Source organism: Chlorocebus sabaeus, chromosome 25, assembly GCF_047675955.1.
Source record: "Chlorocebus sabaeus isolate Y175 chromosome 25, mChlSab1.0.hap1, whole genome shotgun sequence".
Classification (NCBI taxonomy): Eukaryota; Metazoa; Chordata; class Mammalia; order Primates; family Cercopithecidae; genus Chlorocebus; species Chlorocebus sabaeus.
The window spans coordinates 25,768,291-25,793,980 of record NC_132928.1 but is presented as its reverse complement, the minus strand read 5'-3'; the positions used below and the strand labels follow the sequence as shown (position 1 = coordinate 25,793,980).

The following is a 25,690-nucleotide window of genomic DNA, read 5'->3' as shown; positions in this document are numbered from 1 at the left end:
CTGATAGCATCTTTAGTATAGACTGACAGAATTTTTTTTTAAACTATAGCTTTTAAGGGGACTTATGGAACTTGGGGTTTATTACATTTCTGACACTAACGTGGTTTTATTATCATAGATTTACACAATTCTAAAGGCAGGTGGGACTTCATTATCTCTTTTGGCTGGCCGCAGTAGCTCATGCCTGTAGTCCCAGCACTATCTGTGCTTCTAAGATTCTCTGTGTGACTGCTCTAGCATAAGAAGCAGCAGAGCATTAATGGAGTGTAAGTCAGAAGGCATGAAATATTCCATCCCATTCTACCTGGTAGTAAGACCTTAGACAGGTCATTTAAACCCTTTAGCCTGGAGAGAGGGAGAGAGAAAGAGATTATTATTTTGGGACGGATTCTCACTCTGTCACCCAGGCTGGAGTGCAGTGGCACAATCTCAGCTCACTGCAACCTCCGCCTCCTGGGCTCAACTGATCCTCCCGCCTCAGCCTCCCAAGTAGCTGGGACCACAGATGCGCACCACCATGCCCGGTTAATTTTTGTGTTTTTTGGTAGAGATGGGGTTTTGCCACCTCTGTGTCAGCCTCCCAAAGTGCTGGGATTACAGGCATGATCCGCCACCAACCCAATGTTTTTTTTGTTGTTGTTTTCAATTTTATTTTTATTTTTTGAAACAGGGTCTTGCTCTGTCACTGAGGCTGGAGTGCAGTGGTGAAATTAGGCTCACTGCAACCTCCACCTAATAGGCCAAAGCAGTCCTCCCACCTGAGCCTCCTGGTTAGCTGGGACTACAGGTGTCCACCACCACACCCAGCTAATTTTTGTATTTTTTGTAGAGACAGGGTCTCTCCATGTTGCCTAGGGTGGTCTTGAACTCCTGGGCTCAAGTGATCTGCCCACCTTGGCCCCCCCAAAGTGCTAGGATTACAGGCATGAGCCCTCGCGCCCTGCCTCAGCCCAATGTTTAGATACTTGTGTTGCTCGAGTATACATTAGCTAGTTAGAGTAAGAGGAGTTGCCCCCGTGGCCAAGAGTTGGTTAGACTTAAGAAAGCTTGGAGATGTTTAGCTACATGGCCTTCATCAACAGCCAGAAATAAGGCTGACAGCAGGAGCCAAAAAGAGGAGAAAATTTAGGGCAACAAGAAAGGGTGGCGGGAGACACAAAGGAGAATACATGTTTACATCGAGGTAACTAAAGATTTCAGTCTTTATGGCTGTATATAAACAAAAGCAAAGATGTGGGGGTGAGGCTGGAGCTCCTGGGCGAGCTGTGTTGCCTTGGGTTTATCAGGAGGGACAATGTGAGCATTTTGCACAATGGAATCCTTTTCATTTGCTTGCTTTGTTCCCCGTTCCAGTTTTTTTCCCCCCCTTTTATTTTCTCTTCTTCTTTCCCTATCCCATTCCCACTATCCCATTTCCAATCCCCAAAGAACAGAGCAGTTTCGTTGGTATAGGCTGGAAGATAGCCTTTCACCTTCTGAGTGCTTTCCTGTGGAATCTCATGGCCTCGTGAGTATAAGAAGCCTTTGGTGAATCTGGGATAAAAATTACCTGTGGCTTAAGGGGAAGAAAGAAGAGGTATTTTCCTTAGTCTCAATCCCCTTTTGTGTGTAGGAAAAACGGATGGTCCTAGGTGAGAGATTCTTTGACCTAGGTAGAGGTTATACGTATTCTGTTTTCCCTATAGAATTTTGCACATTGGTCCTTAGCTATGCTATCCTTTTTAGGAGGAAGAATGGTGTTTTCTGAGGAAGAGTTAGGCCATTCCTTGGAGGCAAGGTCTGGGCTCAGACCAGAATGAGAGAGAAGGGGAGCCTTGAATAAACAGTAAATTATTAACTGTAGGCCTTCTTTCAAAAGGCTGAAGACTATTTTGGTTGAATTTGGATCTAAAAGATTGTTGGTGGAACTTTGTTTTATGTTCCTTCTGTACCCTTCTACTTCTTTTCTCCTCTGCAGAGTTGAAGGTGTGACAGTGAGATATTGAGGTCCTCCAATTCTTTTTCAACAACATTCATCTAATACTTAATAACTGCTAGGTGCTAGGGACACAAGGGTGAACAAGACAGGTGCAGTCCCTCCTTCCACAGAGCTTATAGGCTAAAAGAAGATGCATATGAATGAAGACAATTTCAGGAATCTGGCCATAGGGCTTTGATGAGGAAGAGCAGGGTCTATGGGAACACAGTATGGGGACTTAAGCTGAAGGCATTGCAGGGGATGGGAGGGGGGCTTAGAAGCTGGAGATGGTACACCTGTATCATCTAGGGATCACCCAGGGAAGCTCTAGCATGGCCACGCTCTGTGACAATTGCTACCACCTGCTGAATATTCCTGGCATAAGATGCAAGCATTTTTGCCTTCCTTAATTACTGGGTGGTTACTAGGTTTAGGGAGCTGAGATTCCTTGGGGAGTAAATGGCAGGAGGGGAAAAAAATGTGTTTTAAGACGGCCAGCCCAAATTACAATTTTGTTTTATTAGCTTGAGGATTTAGATGAACATCTCCTATCACCTTAAGATCTCTGGGGCTTAACTGTGTTCCTGTCACTCTGCCTTCTGAGGGCAGTGGCATGTTTTACCAAGAATTGTCCATTTTGCCACAAGCTGAGATATACTGGGACTGGGCTCTTTCTCAGTGTGGCAGATTGAAATTTCTGGTAGTATTGTCAATCTGGAAAAAATTGAGTACATATTCCAAGTAAATGTTCACCTACAAAACTACTGCCTTACTATTAATACATCTAACACTTTTATTTACATAATAAGATAGGCAAACATAGAAATGGATGAGGTGATACAAAATGGTCTGATATTTTCCTCACACTCTAACAGATGGATGCATGCCCCCGACTTAGAGACCGCCGCTCTAAAGCACGATGGTGTTAGGGGGATGCGGAGGACTAGGCGAGTGAAGATGGGATGGAACAGATGTGACAGGAAGATGGGCAACTGGCTTCTTTGAGATTTTCTTCCCTATCTTTAGAGCTTATAGTCTGTTCAGGAATATCAATTTTTAGGAGCTCTTCCATTTGAGGTTAGAAGCATAACCGCTATTTTTCCTCCTTCTTTGTGCCCTCTGCCCTGCAGCCATCATCTCTTGCCCCAACTCTGCTAAGGATGGCAAATAAGTGACCCTAATAACAGTGATCTGGGCATGGCCTTAGAGATTAACATTCTGTGGTCCACTCTGCCTACCAAACTTTGGGCAGATGGATTATCACTAACTAGTTCAAGATGTGAAAGAGACTCAAGCCAAAATGTCCTCCTCTGTCCCTCCCCATCCCCCACCGCAGGGAACTCCACTTTGCATCCTGGGAATTCCCTGTCTAGTTTGAGTTTCATGCCTAGGGCTGAATTAGGCCTCTTGAAGGCTGTGGGCTCTCTCTTCCTAGCCCAACCCAGGCTCTGCCAGTTCTTTTCTACTTAGCCCTCCTTGCCTGGAGCTAGGCTTCTTGGTTCACTGGCTTAATGCTGCCCAGCTGGGGTCAGAGAGATCTTCACGAGGAGAGTGGGTAAGGCTTCCCCAACCTGGAAGCAGGAAGCTTCCCCTTCCTGCTTTCTCTCCTGGAGCCTTTTATGCTCCATTCTTTTGACAATTCAGCAGCAAGACTTGCAAGTTTTTGAGGGGTCTGGTTTGGTTTTTCACCTTGCCTTGCATTGAACCATTAGCTGTTGGTGGGAAGAAAAATAGCATTCCCTCGTTGGGTGAAGCAGATACTGCATCTACCGAAAGTGGGGCTTTCATTCTTACTATTTAGCTCCAAGGTGGGAATATGACACCGGACGGAAGCACATTCATGAAGTACAGAAGATGGCAGAGTGGCAGAGCAGAAAGCTAAGCAGAGAGCTATCTAGGGAGCCTTTTTTCCCTGGGCCACAGCTGCTGTTTTCAAAAAAAGGCGAAGAGTAGGGGGCGGGATAAAGGGAAGCATGCCCTGAGGAAGTGGCCCACCTTGGGAAGGGTTTTGCTGGCCACAGTGAGGAAAGCAGCATTGTACTCCAGGTTCATCATCCTCTGGCTGTGACCTTGAATCGATGGCTTTAAAGAAGTCTAGCAGATAGGGAGCAAATCTCCAAGCCGTGGGTGTGTTAAACTGGAGATGCTGAAGCAGGGAAACTGCGGTATACTTGGAAGAGTGGCATTTGGTTATTAGCCAGAGATGGCTAGATCTTGCATGGCCCTATTTTGATTTTAAGCTACTCCTCCCCCTCAGTCCCCAAATCCAGGGTTGTTGGTTTTTTTTTTAATTAATTTTAACTTTTTTTTTTCTTTTTTTGAGACAGGGTCTTGCTCTGTTGCCCAGGCTGGAATGCAGTGGCAAAATCACGGTTTACTGTAGCCTCAACCTCCTGGACTCAGGCAATCCTCCTGCCTCAGCCTCCTGAGTAGATGGGACCACAGGCACACGCCATCATGTCCAGCTATTTTTTTTTTATTATTTGTAGAGACAGAATCTTTCTGTGTTGCCCAGGCTGGTCTTGAACTCCTGAGCCCAAGCTCTCCTCCCACCTGGGCCCCCCAAAGTTCTGGGATTACAGGCATGAGCTGCCAAACGAAGCCCAAATCCAGGGTTTTTAAGGAAAGACTTGAAAGGTTTATTGCTGCTGTTCTTCTCAAGTACCAAAAGAGGACTGCCTTCAAATCAACCCAGAGAAAATTCTCCCTGGTACTATATGTGTGGGAGAAGATTCTGCTGCCTCCTTTGGCAAGGTATCATAACTCAGACAGCTGGGAAGTCCCTCCTGATGTCTACCCTAGCCCCACCCTTTCTGGGGCTGAGCTGGTTCTGATAAGTGGTGCCTCTGCCGATGTCGTTGGCCCTTCCCTGCTGGAGCTAAGCCACGGAGGGCTGGGCTGCATTTCTCCTCCCAGGCCCTAGGTCCTGCACACTCATGGCAGACACAAATGTTCCACTGCTGTTTATTCCATGTTCCCACCCAGCCTGGGCAGGGGCCGTGCAACTCCCCAGCATGGGGTGGGGGTGATGACCTCACAGCTGAACATTCTGTTTGCCTCTCCTAGCTCATGTGTTCAGTCTGGTTCATAGGGCCAGAAGTACTCCCACTCTAGGTGGGGCTTTCTCTTTCATGTTCTTGAGGACAAGATTTCCCCTCAGTTTCCTGAGGAATTTCTGGGGGAAACCCTTTTCCTGTGTTTCCGGCATTCTCTCCCTGCCAATTTTTCCTTCCCGTCTCCAGGAGGTTGTGTGAGTGTCTGAGAAACCACTGCAGAGATCAGGGCCTTTTAGAGCCTTTTCCCGGGCTGGACAAGTATTTGTGTGAAATTACAGCTGCTGAGATCAGGGCCTGAAAGGCTCTCTAGGGCAGAAAGAATTGGAATGGAAAGCCCAAAACTGGGGATTGGCCGATCTCCCAGTCCCACATGGCTTTCCCATGCCTTACCACATGTCAGAGAGGATTCCCAAGGCTACTACAGCTAAGATCCTTGACCTGCCCCGCCCTGCTGCAGGGCATACTGGGAACTGAGACAGCCACTTGACTTCTTAAGGTTGCTATTGTACGGGCTCAGGGTGACTTAAGGTGGAACACACAGATGAGTAGAAAATGGTGAAAAAAAGAAGCAAGCAAGTGACTTTGAGGGCAGTTAGGTCATTTCATTTGCTTGGGTCCAAAAAAGGCCATAAGAAACGTTTTATTGAGTACAAAATTCATAGGTTTGGACTCTGATGAACCTGATGGCGATGTTACCATCCCTGAGGCCAGGAAGGAAGAAGACAGGACTAATCCACCCCAATTGTAGACAATGGGAACAGCGCTGGCTTGCTTAGAGGTACAGAGGAAAGCAGCATGCAACCCTGCCCTGTGGTGAAGGAAGTAGGGTGGCCAGCCCTCGCTGATTGCCTGGGACTGAGCGGGGTTCCCAGGAGGCAGGAACTTCAGTGCTAAAACCTGGCAAGTCCTGGGCAAACCGGAACAAGTTAGTCACACTAGATTGAAGCCTCAGCTGAGTGCAGCTGCCTCCATGCCCCAGTGTCCTCTGTGTCTAGGTTGGCATCCAGTGGCCCGCTGTGGGGTGGCATAGACTCTGCCACTTACTAAGCTCAAGTAGTTATACCCCTGCCAGGCCTTAGTTTGCTTCTACATCAAATCGGGTTAATAGTAGCTACCATGTAGGGGTTTGTGATGCTTGAATGAGAAGGCATGATTGTGCCTGGTGAGGCATCTGGCACATAGTAATCGCTTAAATGTTAGCAATCTTAGTTATCACTCAGTTCATTCTACACATTTGCATGTGTACGATGTGCCGGGCAATGCTGTAGGCCTGAGGAACGATGACAAAAATCCTGCCCTTGTGGAGGAGGTGAACAAACAATAAATGAATGCATCCTATTATATGCTAGGTAAGAAGACCTGTGGAGGGAAATGAGTGAGCAGGATGAGGGGGATCAAGAGTGCCGGGTAAATACAGTGGTCAGGGTAGGCCTCACTAAAAAGAAGACATTTGTACAAAGACCTGAAGGAGGTGAGGAAGTGAGCCCTCTCCAGCGAGTAGGAATCTGGGCAGAAGGAACAGCTTGTGCAGAGGCCCTGATGTAGACGCATGTCTAGTGCGTTCAGAGAACAGTAGGCAGTCTGGCTGGGCCAGATCTCAGTGAACATGGAGAAACTAGTAGGAGATAAGGACTGGGGGACTGGGGGAGTCATTAGGGGCCTGGAAGCCCATCAAGTCCTTGGTGCCTAGTTTTACTGTAAGTAAAAGCCAGAGGGTTTTGAGCAGATGAATCGCATGTACTGCCTTAGATCTTAAAAAAGATCATTCTGGCTGATACATTGAGAAGAGACTGAGAACAGGAGAGCGAGGGTGGAGGCAAGGAGACCAGTTGGAAGACGATTGCTATAATCCAGATGAGAGAGGATGGTTTAGACCAGGATGATAACAGTGAAAATGGAAAGTGATCGGACTAGATATATTTTGAAGCTGGTAGGATTTCTCGACTACATGATATAAGAGATGGGGGGCTGGGCATCACGGATGATTACGGGGTATTAGCATGAGAGCGGAGAGGGACGGTAGCCGTGTTCTCCACCCCTCGTATGTCCCTCTTTTGGGAGGGAGGGTTTCATTAGGCTGTTGGGGTGCACCTTATGATCTTTAATATCTGATATCTTGGTTTGCCCTCATAATCATCTACTAAACCATGGTAAGGAGGAAAGGGCATCTCCTCCCTTTACATTGTGAATCCTGCTTCTTTGAGAAGCATCCCAGGTAGGTTAACAAATTAACAGCACTCCTGCTTCCCTTCAGCAAGCCTGGCTCTCCAGCACAGCAGGTCCAACTTGGCACAGCCTTGCCATCTCTGGTCCCTGGGGAGAAAGGACCAGCAAGGCCCTGCCCCCTGGCAAGTCTGCCTCTGCCTGTCTGGGGCTAAAGATGCCCTACCCAGAACACTCCTTTCCCAGGCCCTGGCTGTCCCTAGGAACTAGGGACTAGGAACCTGACTTCTCAGGCTGGTGGGGGCAGGGAGCCTCTGGGGAGCAACTCAGTTTGCTTCTGGAGGTTTGGCCAAACCTCACAGCTCTGCGGGGCTCAGCTGTGCCACTGCGCTGGAGGCCAGGGTGATGTGCTTGGGCACTGGGAATCAGGAGACCGTGGGTAAGACATCAGGCACCACTTCCCTAACCAGCTCCTGTGTCTCTCTCCTAAACACTAGCAAGTGAATGTGGTCTCAAAAGAGGGCCCTCACACCCCTGACTGCACAGGTGTGGATGCCAGTTCATCCCCTGCCCCTCACTTTCATCTTCCACCCCCCACATGTACCTTCCCAGACAGACGAGTATCTTGAGTATGTCTCCTGGTGCTTTTTGTTTTATAGCATAGGGAAAGGAGGCCATCCCAAGCTCTGCAAATAATACTCCCTTGGGTACCTATTTTCCCATTTTCAAAATCTTTATCTGTTCAGATGTCTTCCTCAGGTCCTAACGCAAATCTCTCGTCTTGACACTTAAGGTAACACTCCTGGGTTTGTTTGGTTTTTTGTTGTTGTTGTTGTTGTTGTTTGTTTGTTTTTTGAGACAGAGTCTCTCTCTCGCCCAGGCTGGAGTGCAGTTGCGTGATCTCGGCTCACTGCAACCTCTGCCTCCCAGATTTAAACAATTCTCCTGCCTCAGCCTCCCTAGTAGCTGGGATTACAGACATGCGCCACCATGCCCGGCTAATTTTTTTTTATTTTTAATAGAGACAAGGTTTCACCATGTTGGCCAGGCTGGTTTCAAACTCCTGATCTCAAGTGATACGCCCATCTAGGCCTCCCAGAGTGCTGAGGATTACAGACATGAGCCACCATGCCTGGCCCACTCTTGGGTTCTATTCAGTGAAGATTTTCAGTGAAGAGTAGACATTTGCCCTTATATCACATCTGCATTCCTTCCTCAGCAACAGAATAGCCCTTCCTATTGACTAAAGTGTGAGGAAGGCCTCTGGCATCCAAGTCCTTTGCCTGTTTTGTCCCTGCAGCCCCCATCATCCACTTTGTCTTGTTCTCTCTGTGAAGCTTAGTTGAAGTTCCCTTCCTCTGATTCTGACCCTCCTCAGCTGCTAACCTTTTTTCAAGACAAAAGCCACCCCACCCTGCCTGTGGGAAACCCTTCAAATCAGCAGCCAACAGCTTCCAGTGTCAAAACCAGTAATACTTTGCTTCAGCATGTAAACAACTTGATGAATACCAACTGGCATTCATCGCCACGGTAGGATTTCCCCTCTTCCCTTCAAGAGTAGCCCTACCTGGGGACCTGTGAAAGGACCCAACTATAAGGAAAGCACTGAGAATAATTCTGCCTATCTCTTGTCCTTCTGAGAAGGTGTCTAGAGAGTAGGTATGGTATGTATGTGGTACGTGGTCTGTGTGTGTGTGTGTGTCGTATATCTGTGTGGTATGTACTGTGTATGTGGTTTGTGTTTGGTGTGTATGTGTCTGTATATTGTGCATATGGTGTGTGATGTGAGTGGTGTATGTGGTTTGTGGTGTGTATGTGTCTGTATGGTATGTGTGGTATGTGGTGTGTGTACACAGAGGTATGTAAGCAAACATATGTTGGTGGGGAGGATGCTGGTGATCAAGTACTGTGTAGTATCTGAAACTTTGTGGCCTCACCTTTCTTGTTCGCTTTTTATTCAATCTGAGTAGTAGTACTTCCCTTAGTACCTACTTAGTCTTTAGTAGAATGGTAGTACCTCTCAGTGGTGTGTGTTTGTGCCTCTGTGAGTGTGTGTGCATGCACACACATAGGCACACAGGTGTGTATATGTGTGTGACAGAAAAGGAGGGGCACATGTGCTTAAAGGGAATGCCCACAAGTTATAGTCTCAAAGACTCTGCTCTGATGCTCCCCTAAAGCTCCTGTATCTTAGAATCAGGACACGTGTGTGGGCTCTGCCTCCATCCTGCATGACCTTGAGCAAGGAGCTTGTTCTTCCTGGCCTTTGTGTGTGAGCCAATGGATGGCAGCTCACTCTGCATTTAAATCACCACAGCATTTACCTGTTCATATGACATAAAAGTTCTATGTGAATCCCAAGAACCACTTTAATATTTATATTCTCAGAGCTGGACCCTGGGGCATACTCAATCAGTAGCAGATAAGATGTTATGTCTGGTTAGGAATTTATCCAGATTATACTTGTCACTAAGATAAGTGAGTGGTCCCGTGGCTGACCAGTTTCATTTTGCCCATTTTTAGCCTGAAAGTTCCACCCTCTCTGAGTCCTGAGTAGATTAGGATGGTTGTCTCTAACTGGATCTCATACTTGAGCAAATCAGGAAGCAGGGGATCTTTTTTATTTATTTTATTTTAGAGACAAGGTCTCACTTTGTTGCCCAGGCTGGAGTGCAGTGGCATGATCACTGCTGCTCACTGCAGCCTCAAACTCCCGAGGTCAGAACAGTCCTCCCACCTCGGCCTCCTGAGTAGCTGTGACTGCAGGTGCACCACACCATGCCTGGCTAATATTTGTCTTTATTGTGGAGACAGGGTTTCACAAAGTTGCCCAGGCTGGTCTTGAACTCCTAAATGTAAGCAATCCACCCATCTTGGCCTCCCAAAGTGCTGGCATTACAGGCGTGAGCCACCATGCCTGGCTCTTTATTTTATTTATTTTTGAGACAGTGTCTCTCTCTGTTGCCCAGGCTAAAGTGTAATGGCATGATCATGACTCATCGCCACTTCAAAACTGCCTTTTATCATTTTCTTTTTTTTTTTTTTTTGCATTCATTCATCCACTCCTATCTCCTTTTCAGGTCTATCTGGGAACCCTGCAGATCTGGAGAAACGTAGGCAGGTGTTCGGACACAATGTGATCCCCCCCAAAAAGCCCAAAACCTTCTTAGAATTAGTGTGGGAAGCCCTTCAAGATGTCACACTCATCATCCTGGAGATTGCAGCCATCATCTCCCTGGTCCTGTCCTTTTATCGCCCTGCTGGTGAAGAAAATGAACGTGAGTATCCTAAACAAGTCAGCGTGACTCTTATCTGGGTGCTTTCCACCACCACCAAAAAGCACTTAGTATTGGTGGCTGACAGGTTATAGCTTAAAACATTCCCCCCATTATCCAGAGTGGGCTTTCCAAAGGAAACCAGCAGTAGTACTACGCTATTCTTCCAACTCATCCTTATTCCAAGGGTTCCTCCCCACCCCACCCCCACCCTCTTTCTTCCATTAAATCTTTTTTCAGAATGTCAGGAATCCTCTACCCTTTTAAGACATTTTATTTATTTATTTATTTATTTATTTATTATTTTTTTAATGGATTCTTGCTCTGTCACCCAGGCTGGGTACAGCAGCTTGATCTGGGCTCACTGCAAACTCCTGGGTTCAAGCGATTCTCATGCCTCAGCCTCCTGAGTAGCTGGGATTACAGGTGTGTGCCATCACGCCTGGCTAATTTTTGTATTTTTAGTAGAGACAGGGCCTTACCATGTTGGCCAGACTGGTATCAAACTCCTGACCTCAGGTGATCCACCTGCCTCGGCCTCCTCAAGTGCTGGGATTACAGGTGTGACCCACTTGCCCGGCCTATTTAATAATTTTTATAACATAGAGACAAGGTCTCACTATGTTGCCCAGGTTGATCTCAAACCTCTGGGGTCAAGCGATCTGCCTGCCTTGGCCTCCCAGAGTGCTGGGATTACAGGTGTGAACCAACATCCCCAGCCAGGAATTCTCTACCCTTATCCAACCAACAAAACCCTGCATCTCAAAGTGCCCCCCGCCACCAATTGTCTCACATTATGGGAAACAGTAGCAAAAGCCTGACCATGTTGGGAACCATAAGTGTGACCTTACATGTGACTTGCCTAAATTTGATAGTTTGTACTATTTAGTCATTTACCTCTTTTGGATTAACATAAATAGTTACACTCGTGATAAGATAATACTCAATCCTACTATCCTCTGATATCCTCTTCCAGCCAACAGTTGTGTTTGCTATTATTCACTCTTCCTGACTTTCTATCTTGGGATTGTGGAAGCACCACTCCCATTTCTTATTGTCAACAAAAGCCCTTCAGTGACTATTTCTCTCCCTTCCTGGGATAGTGTGTGGTCAAGTTGCAAGTACCCCAGAAGATGAAAGTGAGGCACAAGCTGGCTGGATTGAGGGGGCAGCCATCCTTTTCTCAGTGATCATCGTGGTGTTAGTGACTGCCTTTAATGATTGGAGCAAAGAGAAGCAATTCCGGGGGCTGCAGAACCGCATTGAACAGGAGCAAAAGTTCTCCATCATCCGAAATGGTCAACTCATCCAGCTCCCTGTGGCTGAGATTGTGGTCGGTGATATTGCCCAAGTCAAATACGGTGAGAGCTCCGTGTCTCTTTTGCTTACCCCACCACCACCCCCATTTAAGGGATAGGTCCTTTGGCATGAGGGGGCTGGGAATTGCTGAAAACCCAAAAAGATAAGATCCAAAACTGTATTCACTTCTAGGTTAGAGTTTAAAGAGGTTGTGGGAAGGAATTTCAGAAAGGAGTAGCTGAAGCTCTGCCACGAGATTGTCAGACTTGTACTCTGTGTGTCTTAGGGTTAAAAGTGTGTAATATTCAGGCCATGGAAAGGTGTGGGGATGAATAAGAGTTTGAATTTATAATGCCTGGAAAGCAACCTTCTCCCAGGTTGTACAGAGCTGAAGTCTTGTAAAGACCCTCCATGTACTCACGACCATTGCCCTCCAGATAGGGCCCACGGAGGCAGCCGTGAGATGGGGTTGAAGGAGTTGGAGGTCCCTACCCTCAGCCAATCTCTTACTATCTCCTTCACTGTCCCTTCTTCCCCTTTGTGCTCTAGGTGATCTGCTGCCTGCAGATGGGATCCTGATCCAAGGGAATGATCTGAAGATTGATGAGAGCTCTCTGACAGGGGAATCCGACCATGTCAAGAAGTCCCTGGACAAAGACCCCATGTTGCTCTCAGGTATAGGCCCTGGCTACCCAAGTTCCCATTTACCTCCCTGCAAACACCCAGGCCATAGGATCCAGACCCTGTTCTCTCTTCTGACTGTGTCCCATCTCCTTCCCTGGGATTCAACTGGGGCAGCAGCATTTTGGTAGGTGGAATACAAGGATATCAGGCAGCCTAAATGAAGTTTTCCGTGAAACAAGAGTAATAAGGCCCTTGAAGGGGCTCTGCTGGTTGCAGGGGTGGGAGTGGGGGCAGGAGGGAGGGCTTACCCTAAAGCGGTCAGACTCGTTTTCCTCCTTACTCCCAGTTTGTCTGGTCTGTTTTAAATGTGCCCAGCTCTTGACCTTTTCCTACTGTGCTAAATACATCATTATCCATGGGGTAGGGAGGACTATTTTTTTCTTCCAAATTTGTGTTTCATATCAAATCATGTCTAGGTATTAAAAAAAAAACATTCCTTCCCATCTTCTCCTTTCCCATGTAGGGACCCATGTCATGGAAGGTTCTGGCCGGATAGTGGTGACGGCTGTTGGTGTCAACTCTCAGACTGGAATCATCCTTACTCTCTTGGGGGTCAATGAGGATGACGAAGGGGAGAAGAAGAAGAAAGGTAAGGGGCATCTGGACTGAGATTCTCTTTCCTCTCATCCCCATGGACAAACAAGGAAGCAAGGGAGCAGATCTGGATAGAAAGCATGGTTAGAAGAATCTACTGCGATGAAGAAAGCAGATATCCAAATTCCTTGCTGAGATAAAGATGTAAATCCTTGGCTCCAGGGGGCTCTGATGAAAACCAGATCCTGGCTCTAGGGTCCCAAGTCAGGTTGAATTTGAGCCTTGATTTTTGTGTCTATTGGTGGCTTGTAAAGGGGTAAGTTATAAAGCCTGCCCTAAATAAACTGGCTAGGTGCCGTAGCCCCAAACGCCTTCCATGTACTCCTCCTCCCCCAAATTTCTTCCTCAAAGATGGGGGGTTAAATGAACCATCAAGACTAAGAGAAAATTGGCCAGAAGAATAAAATAGATTTCTGCCGAAACTGGGCTCTCAGTGGAAGAGACACACAGCTAGAAGAGTAGGAACAGTTAGTTCAGTCTTTGCCCCTTAGTTATTCCTGAAGGAAAGAATAAGAGGGAGAAAGAGGAAAAGATACTAAAACCAAGTCTACCCGTTTCCCTAAGCATTCCTTCTTCCCTTAGGGGAGAGAAGGTTTCTACCACATGGCTGGAGAATCATCTTGGGCTGTTTAGTGGAGGACAGTTTATGAAAAGGAAACAAAACACATTCTCTCAGGAACTAAACAATTCATTTCTGCAGCTGCCTGCAGATGAATAAGGAGGAAGCTTGCCTGGTGCTATTGAAGTAACACGGAGACACCTTTCAGAGTCTTTGCCATCAGGCAGAAATAGTTCAAACCTCTCACTTCCTAATCCCCACCCTAGTTTTCCAAGCAATGTGATTCAGGCCAGGAGCAAGAGAAAGCACCTCAGGTGTGAGTATGCACTCACCTACGTGAGCGTTTTGGTGGCTATCCCGAGGATTCATGAGAGCCTCTAGCAAGAATGAATGAAAGCAGAGATGTGAGCTTCCTTTACATTTATGTCCCTTCCCTGCAACCCGACCACTTAACTGTCGCCCTTCTGGGCTCTGAGCAGGACCAACAAATTGGATCTCTTAATAGTCACTTTGGGTTTCGACCCCACTTCTTTCTTTCTTGTTCAAACAGGTAAAAAGCAAGGAGTCCCTGAAAATCGCAACAAAGGTAACCTCTCCAACCACTCATTTACCATCTCTACCTGCCCACGCTCAAACCAGACCTTTCCAGGCCATCTGCCTTCTCCCTTTTCCTCTCCATAAATCTGTTATCTCCTGCTGTGGCTCAGATGCCTCATCCTGAGGAAGGTGCAGAGATTTTTGGGGTGGTCTCAAGGTCCTGATCCCAATCTAAGATGGGACAACAGCACCCTCTGCTGTTGGCTCACAGAATGTCATGTCAAGGTTTCTCTTGGGGAGTGTGTAGGATTGATCTGCTCTTCCCAGGGAGTTGAACTCTGCTTCATTGCCCTCAGCCTGATTTAAACACCAACAGTCATCAGTTCCTGGGTTGGAAGACTTCAGGGTCCTCATGGCGGAGGGAGGTGGGGTGGGCAGTCCCTGCACCCTCCTCTTGATAGCTTCCTCATCGGTGTCCTCTTCTGGTCTGGATCCCTTCTCTGCTGGTCTTCTCAGGGGTGCTTGGAGAGAGCCCTTTCTCTGTACCTCTCTCCCCACCTCTCTTCTTTGTTCTCGCCACAGTCTGTTTTCTTCCTCCTGATCTGATGTGTGTTTCTCTTTTGGTGGCTGTGTTCACATTCCATCTCTGTCTTCTTGTTTGTGAGTCTGACAGCAGGGACTACTCAGGAAGGGTATCCTAAGCAAGGGGCTGAGCCCTGCAGGGGTGAAAATGGAGTGGTGCTGGGAGCCAGCAAGAACTGCTCTCTTGTGACACTCCTAGAGATTTGTTTTTACTTTGTAACCCGCATCACAGCAGTCTTTAGAAATAAAGTCATCACATTAGAAAACCAGAGCTAAACAGAAATAATTCTTTAATTTTAGTTCTTTAACTCTTCTTTTAAAAGCAAAATGGATTTATATGTCTCTCTTTATCCCTGCTTTCTCTTATTACAGGAGGTCCCTCACACCAGCTTCTTCCCTCTTCCCCAAAAGACTTAACCCTAGGTCCCACTCTGTATCTCTCTACCTTTGTTAGGCAGGGAAGAAAGGGAATTTTCTTTTCCTATCCTTCAACTGCTAGAAGGAGCTGGAAAATACCCTGGGTCTGGGGGTATGTGTTTCTTCCCTGACAATCGAGAGAGAGAGAGAGAGATAAACCATTTAACAGAGCAATCTTGTGCTCTAGAAACATCTACCAACCCTCTCCTTCAGCCCCTTTCTGCAGTAAAGATTCACTGTTTTAAGCACTGAGTTCCAGGAAGGATGGTTGTTTTAATAGCGCTTAGTGACATGATTAATCCCCTTGCTGGAATAAATCTGGCTTGGGACTCAGGTAGTGCCAGGAAGCTGCCACTGAAGAAGAAATCCATACCCTAAAAGCACCCCAGTTTCATCTGAAGTCATTAGAATATTATTCCAAAGGCCCTAATAGAGTGTTGAAGGCAAGTTCCATGTTTAGCATGGGTTGCGAGTGGTCGGGACTGATGTCAGGGTCCAAGGAATATTCTGGGAAAGAGACAGGAAGGTTTTTTGGTTTCCACCTGCCTGCCACTCAGTGCTACCACCTTGCCTGCTCACCTGTCCTATTTGTGTGTACACTCTAGCAAAGACCCAAGACGGAGTGGCCCTGGAAATCCAGCCACTCAATAGCCAGGAGGGAATCGACAATGAGGAAAAAGACAAGAAGGCAGTCAAGGTGCCTAAAAAGGAGAAGTCAGTGCTGCAGGGCAAGCTGACTCGCCTGGCTGTTCAGATTGGGAAAGCTGGTGAGTAGGGTACAGCCTCATTGTGGTTATCAGTGTTATCCTGCATCCTCATCACTTTTATCCCCTTCTTTCTGCACCAACTGAGACTGGCAGAAAGAAGGTGAAACTTCAGAATGGCTACTTGGGGCTAGGCAGCTGTGTCCCTAACTCCGCCACTGTTTGGTTTCTCCCTAGGCTTTTTCAGAGATAAATGTTTTCCTGTGTGTAAGGGTTAATGGCCGTGAGATCTCTTAATCCAAATGAATGAGAAGTAAAGAGCATATATTACAGTAGGGGAGATTTACATTAGCAAGAAGGAAGATTTTAATAACTACTTACCTGTCTCTTGTTTTGAGTTGTAAATTCCTTAAAGATAGAGAAGGCTGCAGCTTGCTAGAGGCAATTCCCTAGCATAGTAGTAGGATCTGGCCAAGCACAAAGCAATAAATACCAAGTAAGGACTGGAGGAAGAAGGAAGGCTGTGGTTAGACAGGCCCTCTCTAAATGCACTCTGCATATGAGAAAGTGGCTTCTCCATCACTTGCCTCTGCATTTTCCTGTCTTACCACCTTCTTTCAATGGAGCGGGAGAATGGGGAGTGGGAAGAAGAAATAGAAGACTGCTACTTCAGTGGACATATCCCTCAAGGAATAGTTTTTTTGTTTTTTGTTTTTTGGGTTTTTTTTTTTTTTTGTGATGGAGTCTTTCTCTGTTGCCCAGGCTGGAGTGCAGTGGCACCATCTCAACTCACTGCAGATTCCACCTCCTGGGTTCAAGCGATTCTCCTGCCTCAGCCACCCAAGTAGTGGGGACTACAGGTACACACCACCACGCCCATCTAATTCTTGTATTTTTAGTAGAGATGGGGTTTCACCATGTTGGCCAGGCTGGTCTCGAACTCCTGGCCTCAAGTGATCCGCCCACCTCGGCCTCCCAAAGTGCTGGGATTACAGGCATGAGCCACCGTGCCCTGCCAGAGAATAGTCTTTTACCACTGTTTATTCTGTGATTCCACCTTTCTGTTTACCACAATCATAATCAGCACATTTCTGCACTTTATACAGCTGTGTACAACTTACCCGGGGGTCTTGTTAAGGTGTAGATTCAGTTCAGGGGGTCTGGTGTGGAGCCTGAGATTCTGCATTCCTAACAAACCCCCACAGGATGCCAACACCGCTGATTCAATGTGCACACACTGGATGGTGGGATCCATGCTGCCCCCCATAGCAGCCGCTCACCACACGTGACTGCTGCAATTTAAATTAATTACAAGCAAATAAAGTTAAAAATCCAGTTGCTGGGGCACATGTTAGTTGGTCACGAGCCACATGTGCTAGCAGTGGCTGTCATATTGGACAGCACAGATAGAGAACTTCTTACATTTCACAGAAAGATCTACTGGACTGAGTTGGCCTAACCTCTTTGTGTCCGTTCTAGTGCCCAGCTAATTTTAACTGCTGTGAAATCTCTTGCATATAAACTATACATGGATGAGATGAATTGCAGGGGCAGAATCAAACACACAGGTCTGAAACATTAAATATACCCCACCTAACCCTTGTACTATTCTCCTAATCCTTACCTTGTTTTTTTATTGTTGTTTTTGCTTATTTGTTTGTTTGTGAGAAAGCCTCACTCTGTCATCCAAGCTGGAATGCAGTGATGCAATCTTGGCTCACTGCAACCTCCACCTCAGGGGTTCAAGTGAGTCTCCCGAGTAGCTGGGATTACAGGCATGCACCACCATGCCTGGCTAATTTTTAGTAAAGACAGGGTTTCGCCATGTTGGGCAGGCTAGTCTTGAACTCCTGTCCTCGAGTGATCTGCCCCTGGCCTCAAGTGATCCCATGGCCTCAAGTGATCTGCCGGCCTCAGCCTCCCAAAGTGCTGGGATTACAGGCGTGAGCCACTGCACCTGGCCCCTGCCTTGTTCTTCTTAGAGAGTACAAGCTGCCTGATGGCTGGCCACTAGTCTCCTTTGTTGCTTTATTTTATATGTTAGGCCAGTCCAGGAATAGGGTGAGGCAAGTCAGATGCCTTCCACCACCTGGAGAGTGAGTTCCTTCTTAATTTTGCACCCTCAGTGGCTTGCTTCTTCACCTGAGTCCTGGCCCTAATCAAGTAAAGTACAGAAGAATTTGCTTTCACTGATATCATCTCTAGCCTTGCTTGGAGGCCCCCGAATCATCTGGCCCTTGGGAAAAGCAAAAACCAAAACCAGACAATGATTTAAAGCAGAGCTTTTCCCAAATATTGTGCCACAGTTAGGGACAGTTGTCCCCAGATACTGATTCCATCAGCCCTCAAAGCATTCAGGCAGCACCCATGGCAATCAGAATCCCTAGGCCAGTCGGTTTTGACCTTCAGCAGATTCTTTCATGTACTGTAATGTGTAGGGTCACCAACCGTCCCAGTTTGCTTGGGATTTTCTCAATTTTAGCAAAACCCCACATCCCTGGAAACTGTTCAGTAGTCTCAGGATGGTTTGGTCACTCTACCAATGGGCCATACCAAAGACCTCTCAGTACTTTCATTTCATCATCTTTAAAAAGGGAGTGATAATAGTAACCTATTTCACAGGGTTGTTGTGAAGTGCTTGCCTGGCCCACAGTAGGTGCCCACATAAATATTTACTGTTATTGGCATCTTCTATGTGTGCCATGACAAGAGAAAGGTTGGGAAGCACTGTTCTAAGAGTTAGCCATGCAGGTGATATGCTAGCACCACAGAGGCATTGCTGTAAACAAGGTGTGAATTGTCCAGCATTCGGAGGTTAGTAGGGGAGAAGTCAAAATTGATAAACTACTAGGAAATGGACAAATACAGTCATGACATTATGAATCGTAGGGAGAGGGTGGGTGTGGAATAGGATCATAGAATGCTGTTTCAGGAAACAGATCAACCCCCTGATTTATGAATGAGGAATTTGATCTAGGAAACAGGCCCAGAGAGGGTCAATGACTTGTCCAAAGCCACAAGTCAAGTTAGTGCAGTGCTAAGAATAGAACCTGTGTCTTTGAAATACAAAACCAGTGTTTGTTCCTTATGCTATAATGTATAAGCAACAGAGACTGGGCGGGGATTTTAGTAAGTCTTCCTGGAGATGGTGGTTTTAACAATTGGCAACAAAGGCTACAACTGATGCCATTCTATGTCTGGCTAGGGCCCTAGGAATGCCCTCAGGCCTGGGTTCATGTGACTTGTTTCTCTGGACAGGTCTGCTCATGTCTGCTCTCACAGTTTTCATCCTGATTCTATACTTCGTGATTGACAACTTTGTGATAAATCGCAGACCATGGCTCCCTGAGTGTACTCCCATCTACATCCAGTACTTTGTCAAGTTCTTCATCATCGGCGTCACTGTACTGGTGGTGGCTGTGCCAGAGGGGCTGCCCCTGGCTGTCACCATCTCACTGGCCTACTCTGTGAAGGTGAGACTGGAACAATCCTATGTCTTCCTTTAGGATAGAGATGGGAGGGAAGGGTACCATGTAACCCTTAGTGAAAAGATAAGCCATTCTATCTTCTGTAAACTTTGGCTGGTGCCTCACAAGAGCAGAAGTCCCTGGTGTTAATGGAAGGACCATCTCTGTCAGATGCATCAATGTTGAAATGACCCTGTAGAACCTTCAGAGAATGACAAAAATGGTATCTTGGATTTTTTTTTTTTTTAAGACAGAGTCTCACTCTGTCACCCAGGCTGGAGTGCAATGGTGCAACCTCGGCCTCCCAGGTTCAAGTGATTCTCGTGCCTCAGCCTCCCAAGTAGCTGGGATTACAGGTGTACACCACCACGCCCAGCTACTTTTTGTATCTTTTGTAGAGATAGGGTTTCACCATGTTGGCCAGTCTGGTCTTGAACTCCTGACCTCAGGTGATCTGCCCACCTCAGCCTCCGGAAGTGCTGAGATTACAGGCATGAATCACCGCACCCAGCCAGTATCTTGGATTTTTGTGTGGGACTGGAAGATGAAATATGGAGAGATGTTGGCTAGGAAATGGCTTTGACCTATATTTAGGAGAGTCCAGTTAGTCCCCCCTCAAGTCTTTTCTCCTTTGTAGAAAATGATGAAAGACAATAACCTGGTGCGGCACTTGGATGCTTGTGAGACCATGGGCAATGCCACCGCCATCTGCTCTGATAAGACAGGCACGTTGACTATGAACCGCATGACTGTGGTACAAGCTTATATTGGGGGCATCCATTACCGTCAAATCCCAAGCCCTGATGTCTTCCTGCCCAAAGTCCTGGACCTCATTGTCAATGGCATTTCTATCAACAGCGCTTATACCTCCAAGATTCTGGTAAGCATCTCCTTTGCCTAGACACTCAGAATGGGTGGTTGGTTGGAAGGGAACATCCATTTTCTCTGAAATGAACCCGCTTATTGTTTACACTGCCTAAATTGCCATCCCTAAATTCTCATCCCAGGTGAGAGTGAGCACCATTTCTCACTCTGGAGTGAACATGTTTGGGTGAGACTATGGAAAAGTACCTGGGAGTCAATGGAGGGTTCAGGGCAAGGGCCTGTACGAATCTATGGCCAGGAAATACCCTCCCAATTAGCATGTAAAGGCAATGTCTCTAAGGAGGGCAAGTAGAACGTGTCCCAGAGTAGAATTGGGCTTATCAGAAGTAAATTACTCACTTTCTAGAAACAAGCACAGAGTATTAGAATAAGACCCACACAAGGATAAGACCCACCAGCACTACCACTAGAGCAAACTACAAAATCCCTAAGCCCTGAATGACACAAGGATCACAGTTACCACTGACCACTCTCTGCCTATCCTTGAAAAAAAATAGGCTGGGCATAGTGGCTCACGTCTGTAATCCCAGCACTTTGGGAAGCCAAAGTGGGAGGATCGCTTGAGCCCAGGAGTTTGAGACCAGCCTGAGCAATATTGTGAGACCTCATCTCTACAAAAATAAACAAAATTAGCCAGGCATGATTGCGCACCTGTAGTCCCAGCTACTCGGGAAGCTGAGGTGGGAGGATCACTTGAGCCTAAGAGGTCAAGGCTGCAGTGAGCTGAGATCACACCACTGCAGTCAAGCCTGGGCAGCAGAGCAAGATGCTATGTCAAAAAGAAAAACAAAAAAGATGCCAGGTGCGGTGGCTCACGCCTGTAATCCCAACACTTTGGGAAGTCAAGGTGGGCAGATCCCCTGAGGTCAGGAGTTTGAGACCAGCCTGACCAACATGGTGAAACCCCATCTCTACTAAAAATACAAAAATTAGCTGGGCATGGTGGCAGGTACCTGTAGACCCAGCTACTTGGGAGGCTGAGGCAGGAGAATCACTTGAACCCGGGAGGTGGAGGTTGCAGTGAGCCGAGATCGTGCCACTGTACTCCAGGCTGGGCAACAGAGTGAGACTCCATCTCCAAAAAAGAAAAGAAAAAAAAACAAAAAACAAATGTTATTTCCCCCATGAGCTCCAGGTATATAATGTGAAGGCTTTGTAAATGAGTTCATTCCTCCCTAAGTTCTCTGCCTTGTCAAGGCATCTTACTCACTAGCGCTGTGTATATTTCTTCTCCCAGCCTCCAGAGAAGGAGGGAGGCCTGCCTCGGCAGGTGGGAAACAAGACCGAGTGTGCCCTGCTAGGCTTTGTCACAGATCTGAAGCAGGATTACCAGGCTGTGCGTAATGAAGTGCCCGAGGAGAAGCTCTACAAGGTGTACACCTTCAACTCAGTGCGCAAGTCAATGAGCACCGTCATCAGGAATCCCAGCGGTGGCTTCCGTATGTACAGCAAGGGCGCCTCTGAGATCATCTTGCGCAAGTGAGCACCCCTGACAGCTCTGCTTCCCTTCAAGAGCCTCTCCTCAGGAAGGCATGGGTGCACACCCCACACTGAACCCATGCGGATGAGGGAGCCCTCCAGCCAGGTGGTGCCATAATAACTAATATCCAAGCGTGTACTCAGGCCATGCATGTTATTTAAGTGCTTACGGTGGCTTGTTGTATTTAATCCTCACAACTCAGGAAGGTGGGTACTGTGATGATTCCAGTTTTACAGATGAGAAAACAGAGATATAAGGAAGTTAAGTATCTCACTCAAGGTGATACAGCTAACAGTGGCACAGTCAAGATTCAGACCTGGACGATCCTCAGTTTCCATTTCCTAATCTGAAAACAGAGAGAGCAGTACTCAGCTCCTAAAAGTACTACTGCCTCACTGTAACTAAATGATTCAATGTATGTGAAATGCCTTGTACATAACAAGTACTAGAAATGTTTGTTCTGTGTTCTCTTTTCCTTCTCTTTCCTTCCCATTCCCATTTCTGATTACAGAGAATTTACGTAACTTTAAAAGTGACTATTCGGCCAGGCGCAGTGGCTCACGCCTGTAATCCCAGCACTTTGGGAGGCCGAGGCAGGCGGATCATGAGGTCAGGAGTTCGAAACCAGCCCGACCAACATGGTGAAACCCTGTCTCTATTAAAAAAAAAAATACAAAAATTAGCCGGGCATAGTGGTGCGCACTGTAATCCCAGCTACTCAGGAGGCTGAGGCAGGAGAATCGCTTGAACCCAGAAGGCAGAGGGTGCAGTGAGCCAAGATCGCACCACTGCACTCCAGCCTGGGTGACAGAGTGAGACTCTGTCTCACCAAAAAAAAGTGACTATTAATAGATTACCCACAGATCATCAAAAGTTGACCCTACTTAGGTATAGGGCCAGTAGGGCTGAATTAACCAGTGCCCCAACTTGGCTTTAGCCACCTTCTTTTAATCAGCACATTCTTGTAGAGGAAACCTCCCCCTAAACCACCACCACACAGTGAGCACTATTCTGAATACTCGGAATGAAAAAGTCTCTCTACCTTCAAGAAGTTCAAAAGAGCAGGTGATTCACAAATGACTCGCATTGCATTCACATATGGGTAAGAATAGATGACATGGGAGAATCCTACTGTCTACCTACCTAGACCTTACTCCATCCACAGCCCACCCACCTTGGAAAGAGGGACTCAGCTGGGTGATGGATGAAGGAAATGTTTGGCCACGCTTGGAGCAATGTCTTTAGGAATAATACAGAGTGGCCAAAATGTCTGTCAATGATTGTAGAAACGTATTGAGTGGGAAGGGAGACACCGCGTTCTTACTGTGTGCCTCCCCAGGTGTAATCGAATCCTGGACCGGAAAGGGGAAGCAGTGCCATTCAGGAATAAAGACAGAGATGATATGATACGCACTGTCATCGAGCCCATGGCCTGTGATGGACTCCGGACTATCTGCATAGCTTACCGGGATTTCAATGACGCAGAGCCCTCTTGGGACAATGAGAATGAGATCCTCACTGAACTGACCTGTATCGCAGTGGTGGGCATTGAGGACCCTGTGCGCCCAGAGGTGAGAGGGTGGGAAGCCACCCAGGAGTCTCAGGAAGTGGAGTACTAGTTCCCTTTCTAGTTGGGACCCCAGGCAGGTAACCTAACTGCTTCTCACTTACAGGGATAGGTGTTTCTGTGCTTCCTGCTTCACAGGACTGCTGTGGAGTACCAGTTTGATAGAATGTGGCATTCCTAGGGTTAATGCTGTCTGAGTGTTCAGAAGCAAAGGGCTTATTGGGCTCATTATTTGACACTTAAGTATTGTCAGGAGATTGATTTAATCAGGACACCAACTTTGTCTTTAGCTCCCTCCTTTCAATCAACACATTCTTTTTGAGTAACTGCTGTGTGCTGATAACTATTCTAGACACTAGGGGACTGAAAATCTCTGCTTCTAAGAAGCGTAGACAGATGGACTATTAGTTGTCAAGGCCCAGAGGCATGAGAGGGTGTCATGCATGTGGGAGATTACAAAGAGCTGATATGGTTGGAGCATGGGCCAGGTGGGTGGGGAGTGGCAGAAGCTTCTGCTAGAAAAGAAAGCAGTGGCCAAATCGCAAAACGCCATCCATGCCCTGCCAAGGAGTCTCGATTGTAAGTGGAGAGCAAGTTTTTACACCTGGCTCCCAAAGCAAATTTCCCCTTCAACTCGTGGTGCAATAGGGCAAATTCAAATGTGACTGCTGTAGGTAGGACAGAAGTGAGGTGGCACCTAACAATATCCACATGACCAGACCTAGCCCATGCCACATGGCACCGCTTCTAGGGTGCCTCTCTCCTGTCTGCCACAAAGGGACAGACGTACAGGGACAGCTTACCAGGGTCACCACCCTCATCTGCACCTTTCCCCTTTCTTCACTCTCTGAAGGTGCCAGATGCTATTGCCAAATGCAAACAAGCTGGCATTACTGTCAGAATGGTGACAGGTGACAACATCAACACAGCCCGGGCCATTGCCACCAAATGTGGCATTCTGACACCTGGGGATGACTTCCTGTGCTTAGAAGGCAAAGAATTCAACCGGCTCATCCGCAACGAGAAAGGCGAGGTGGGTCCTGGGTGGGGGGATCCAGGACCTCCCCTGACGAGGAAAAGGCGGGTTCCAGCATAAGACATCTGGGTCATGTGCAGGAAAGTGGGTGTTTTCTAAAGTGAAAGCTATTCATAGTGAAACATCTCCTTGTACCAAAGCTGCTCATATGGTAACATTGGGAGTTGCTGGCCGGGCACGGTGGCTTATGCCTGTAATCCCAGCACTTTGGGAGGCCGAGGCGGGCGGATCACAAGGTCAAGAGATCAAGACCATCCTGGCCAACATGGTGAAACTCTGTCTCTACTAAAAATACAAAAATTAGCTCGGCATGGTGGTGTGCACCTGTAGTCCTAGCTACTGGGGAGGCTGAGACAAGAGAATCGCTTGAACCTGGGAGGCGGAGGGTGCAGTGAGCCGAGATCACACCACCGTACTCCAGCCTGGGCAACAGAGCGAAACTCCGTCTCAAAAACAAAAAAATGGGAGTTGCTTGTGAATGAAGCTAGTGAGCTCACTAGCTATCTTTTGAGACAGTGTCACTAATTTTTCATGTCTTTCTGCTTTTTCAGTTTTTTTTTACTGACTTCCCCCTAGCCCACCCCTCCTGTGTCCCTGCCCTTTGGCTAACAGTGGCTAAAGGAGAATGTGGTCTGGCAGTGGCACAGATCCAAGCTTCCTGAGCTACATAGAAATCATACCTAAGACCTCAGAAGCACCACTTTACCCACCCGAGCCAACAGCCAACCCTGGCCCACCTCCCATTAAAGGTCTGGGAAATGGGGGATTGGCTCCCAGGTAAGGACTTGGGAGGAAAAAGAAAAAAAGCAGGGCCTGAATGGTCATCATCCATGAACCTACCCTTGGAGACTGGTTGGCTGTTTAATCTCTGCTGAAGCCAGAATAACACTATCATGTGGGACTGTGGCGTACCCAATCTCCCAGTGGCTCCAAGTATATGGAGAAGTAAGACTTTCCTGGATAGCTTTTCTGAGTTTGACTGATCCAGGTGTGGTCTGGTGTTGGCAGGTAGAGCAAGAAAAGCTGGACAAGATCTGGCCTAAGCTTCGGGTCCTGGCGCGATCTTCTCCCACTGACAAGCACACCCTGGTGAAAGGTGAGGTTGGCTTCCAAATAGGTGCCTGCAACAGCTGAAGGCAGGCCAGGGTGAAGACAGATAAGAACCACCAGCCAAAGTCACTCTCCTGTCCAAATAGGGAGGTCCTAGGAGATCTCCCAGGCTATTTGGGGAGAACATACAGTTAGCAAACATCCGAGCCCTTGGTGAGTATGACACACAATAAAGTTGTTGGGTTTTTATTTTTTTATTTTTTGTTTTTATTTTTGGAGACAGAGTCTTGCTCTGTCACCCAGGCTGGAGTGCAGTGGTGCAATCTCGGCTCACTGCAACCTCCGCCTCCTGAGTTCAAGTGATTCTCCTGCCTCAGC

The 25,690-nt window shown here is 47.3% G+C and overlaps 1 protein-coding gene across 8 annotated transcripts in view; it reads left to right on the top strand.

Annotated features, from left to right (window-relative positions):
- Positions 1 to 25,690, top strand: part of ATP2B4 (ATPase plasma membrane Ca2+ transporting 4) — a 113,945-nt gene that overhangs the window by 61,509 nt on the left and 26,746 nt on the right. For all 8 annotated transcript variants that reach the window (XM_007988875.3, XM_007988876.3, XM_007988869.3 and 5 more), the window contains 12 exons: positions 10,257 to 10,454; positions 11,555 to 11,812; positions 12,300 to 12,425; positions 12,898 to 13,023; positions 14,138 to 14,173; positions 15,729 to 15,890; positions 19,086 to 19,300; positions 19,932 to 20,174; positions 21,417 to 21,658; positions 22,999 to 23,230; positions 24,080 to 24,259; positions 25,271 to 25,358. In XM_007988875.3, the coding sequence (XP_007987066.2) occupies positions 10,257 to 10,454; positions 11,555 to 11,812; positions 12,300 to 12,425; positions 12,898 to 13,023; positions 14,138 to 14,173; positions 15,729 to 15,890; positions 19,086 to 19,300; positions 19,932 to 20,174; positions 21,417 to 21,658; positions 22,999 to 23,230; positions 24,080 to 24,259; positions 25,271 to 25,358 (2,106 nt within the window). The remainder of the gene's footprint in view (positions 1 to 10,256; positions 10,455 to 11,554; positions 11,813 to 12,299; positions 12,426 to 12,897; positions 13,024 to 14,137; positions 14,174 to 15,728; positions 15,891 to 19,085; positions 19,301 to 19,931; positions 20,175 to 21,416; positions 21,659 to 22,998; positions 23,231 to 24,079; positions 24,260 to 25,270; positions 25,359 to 25,690) is intronic.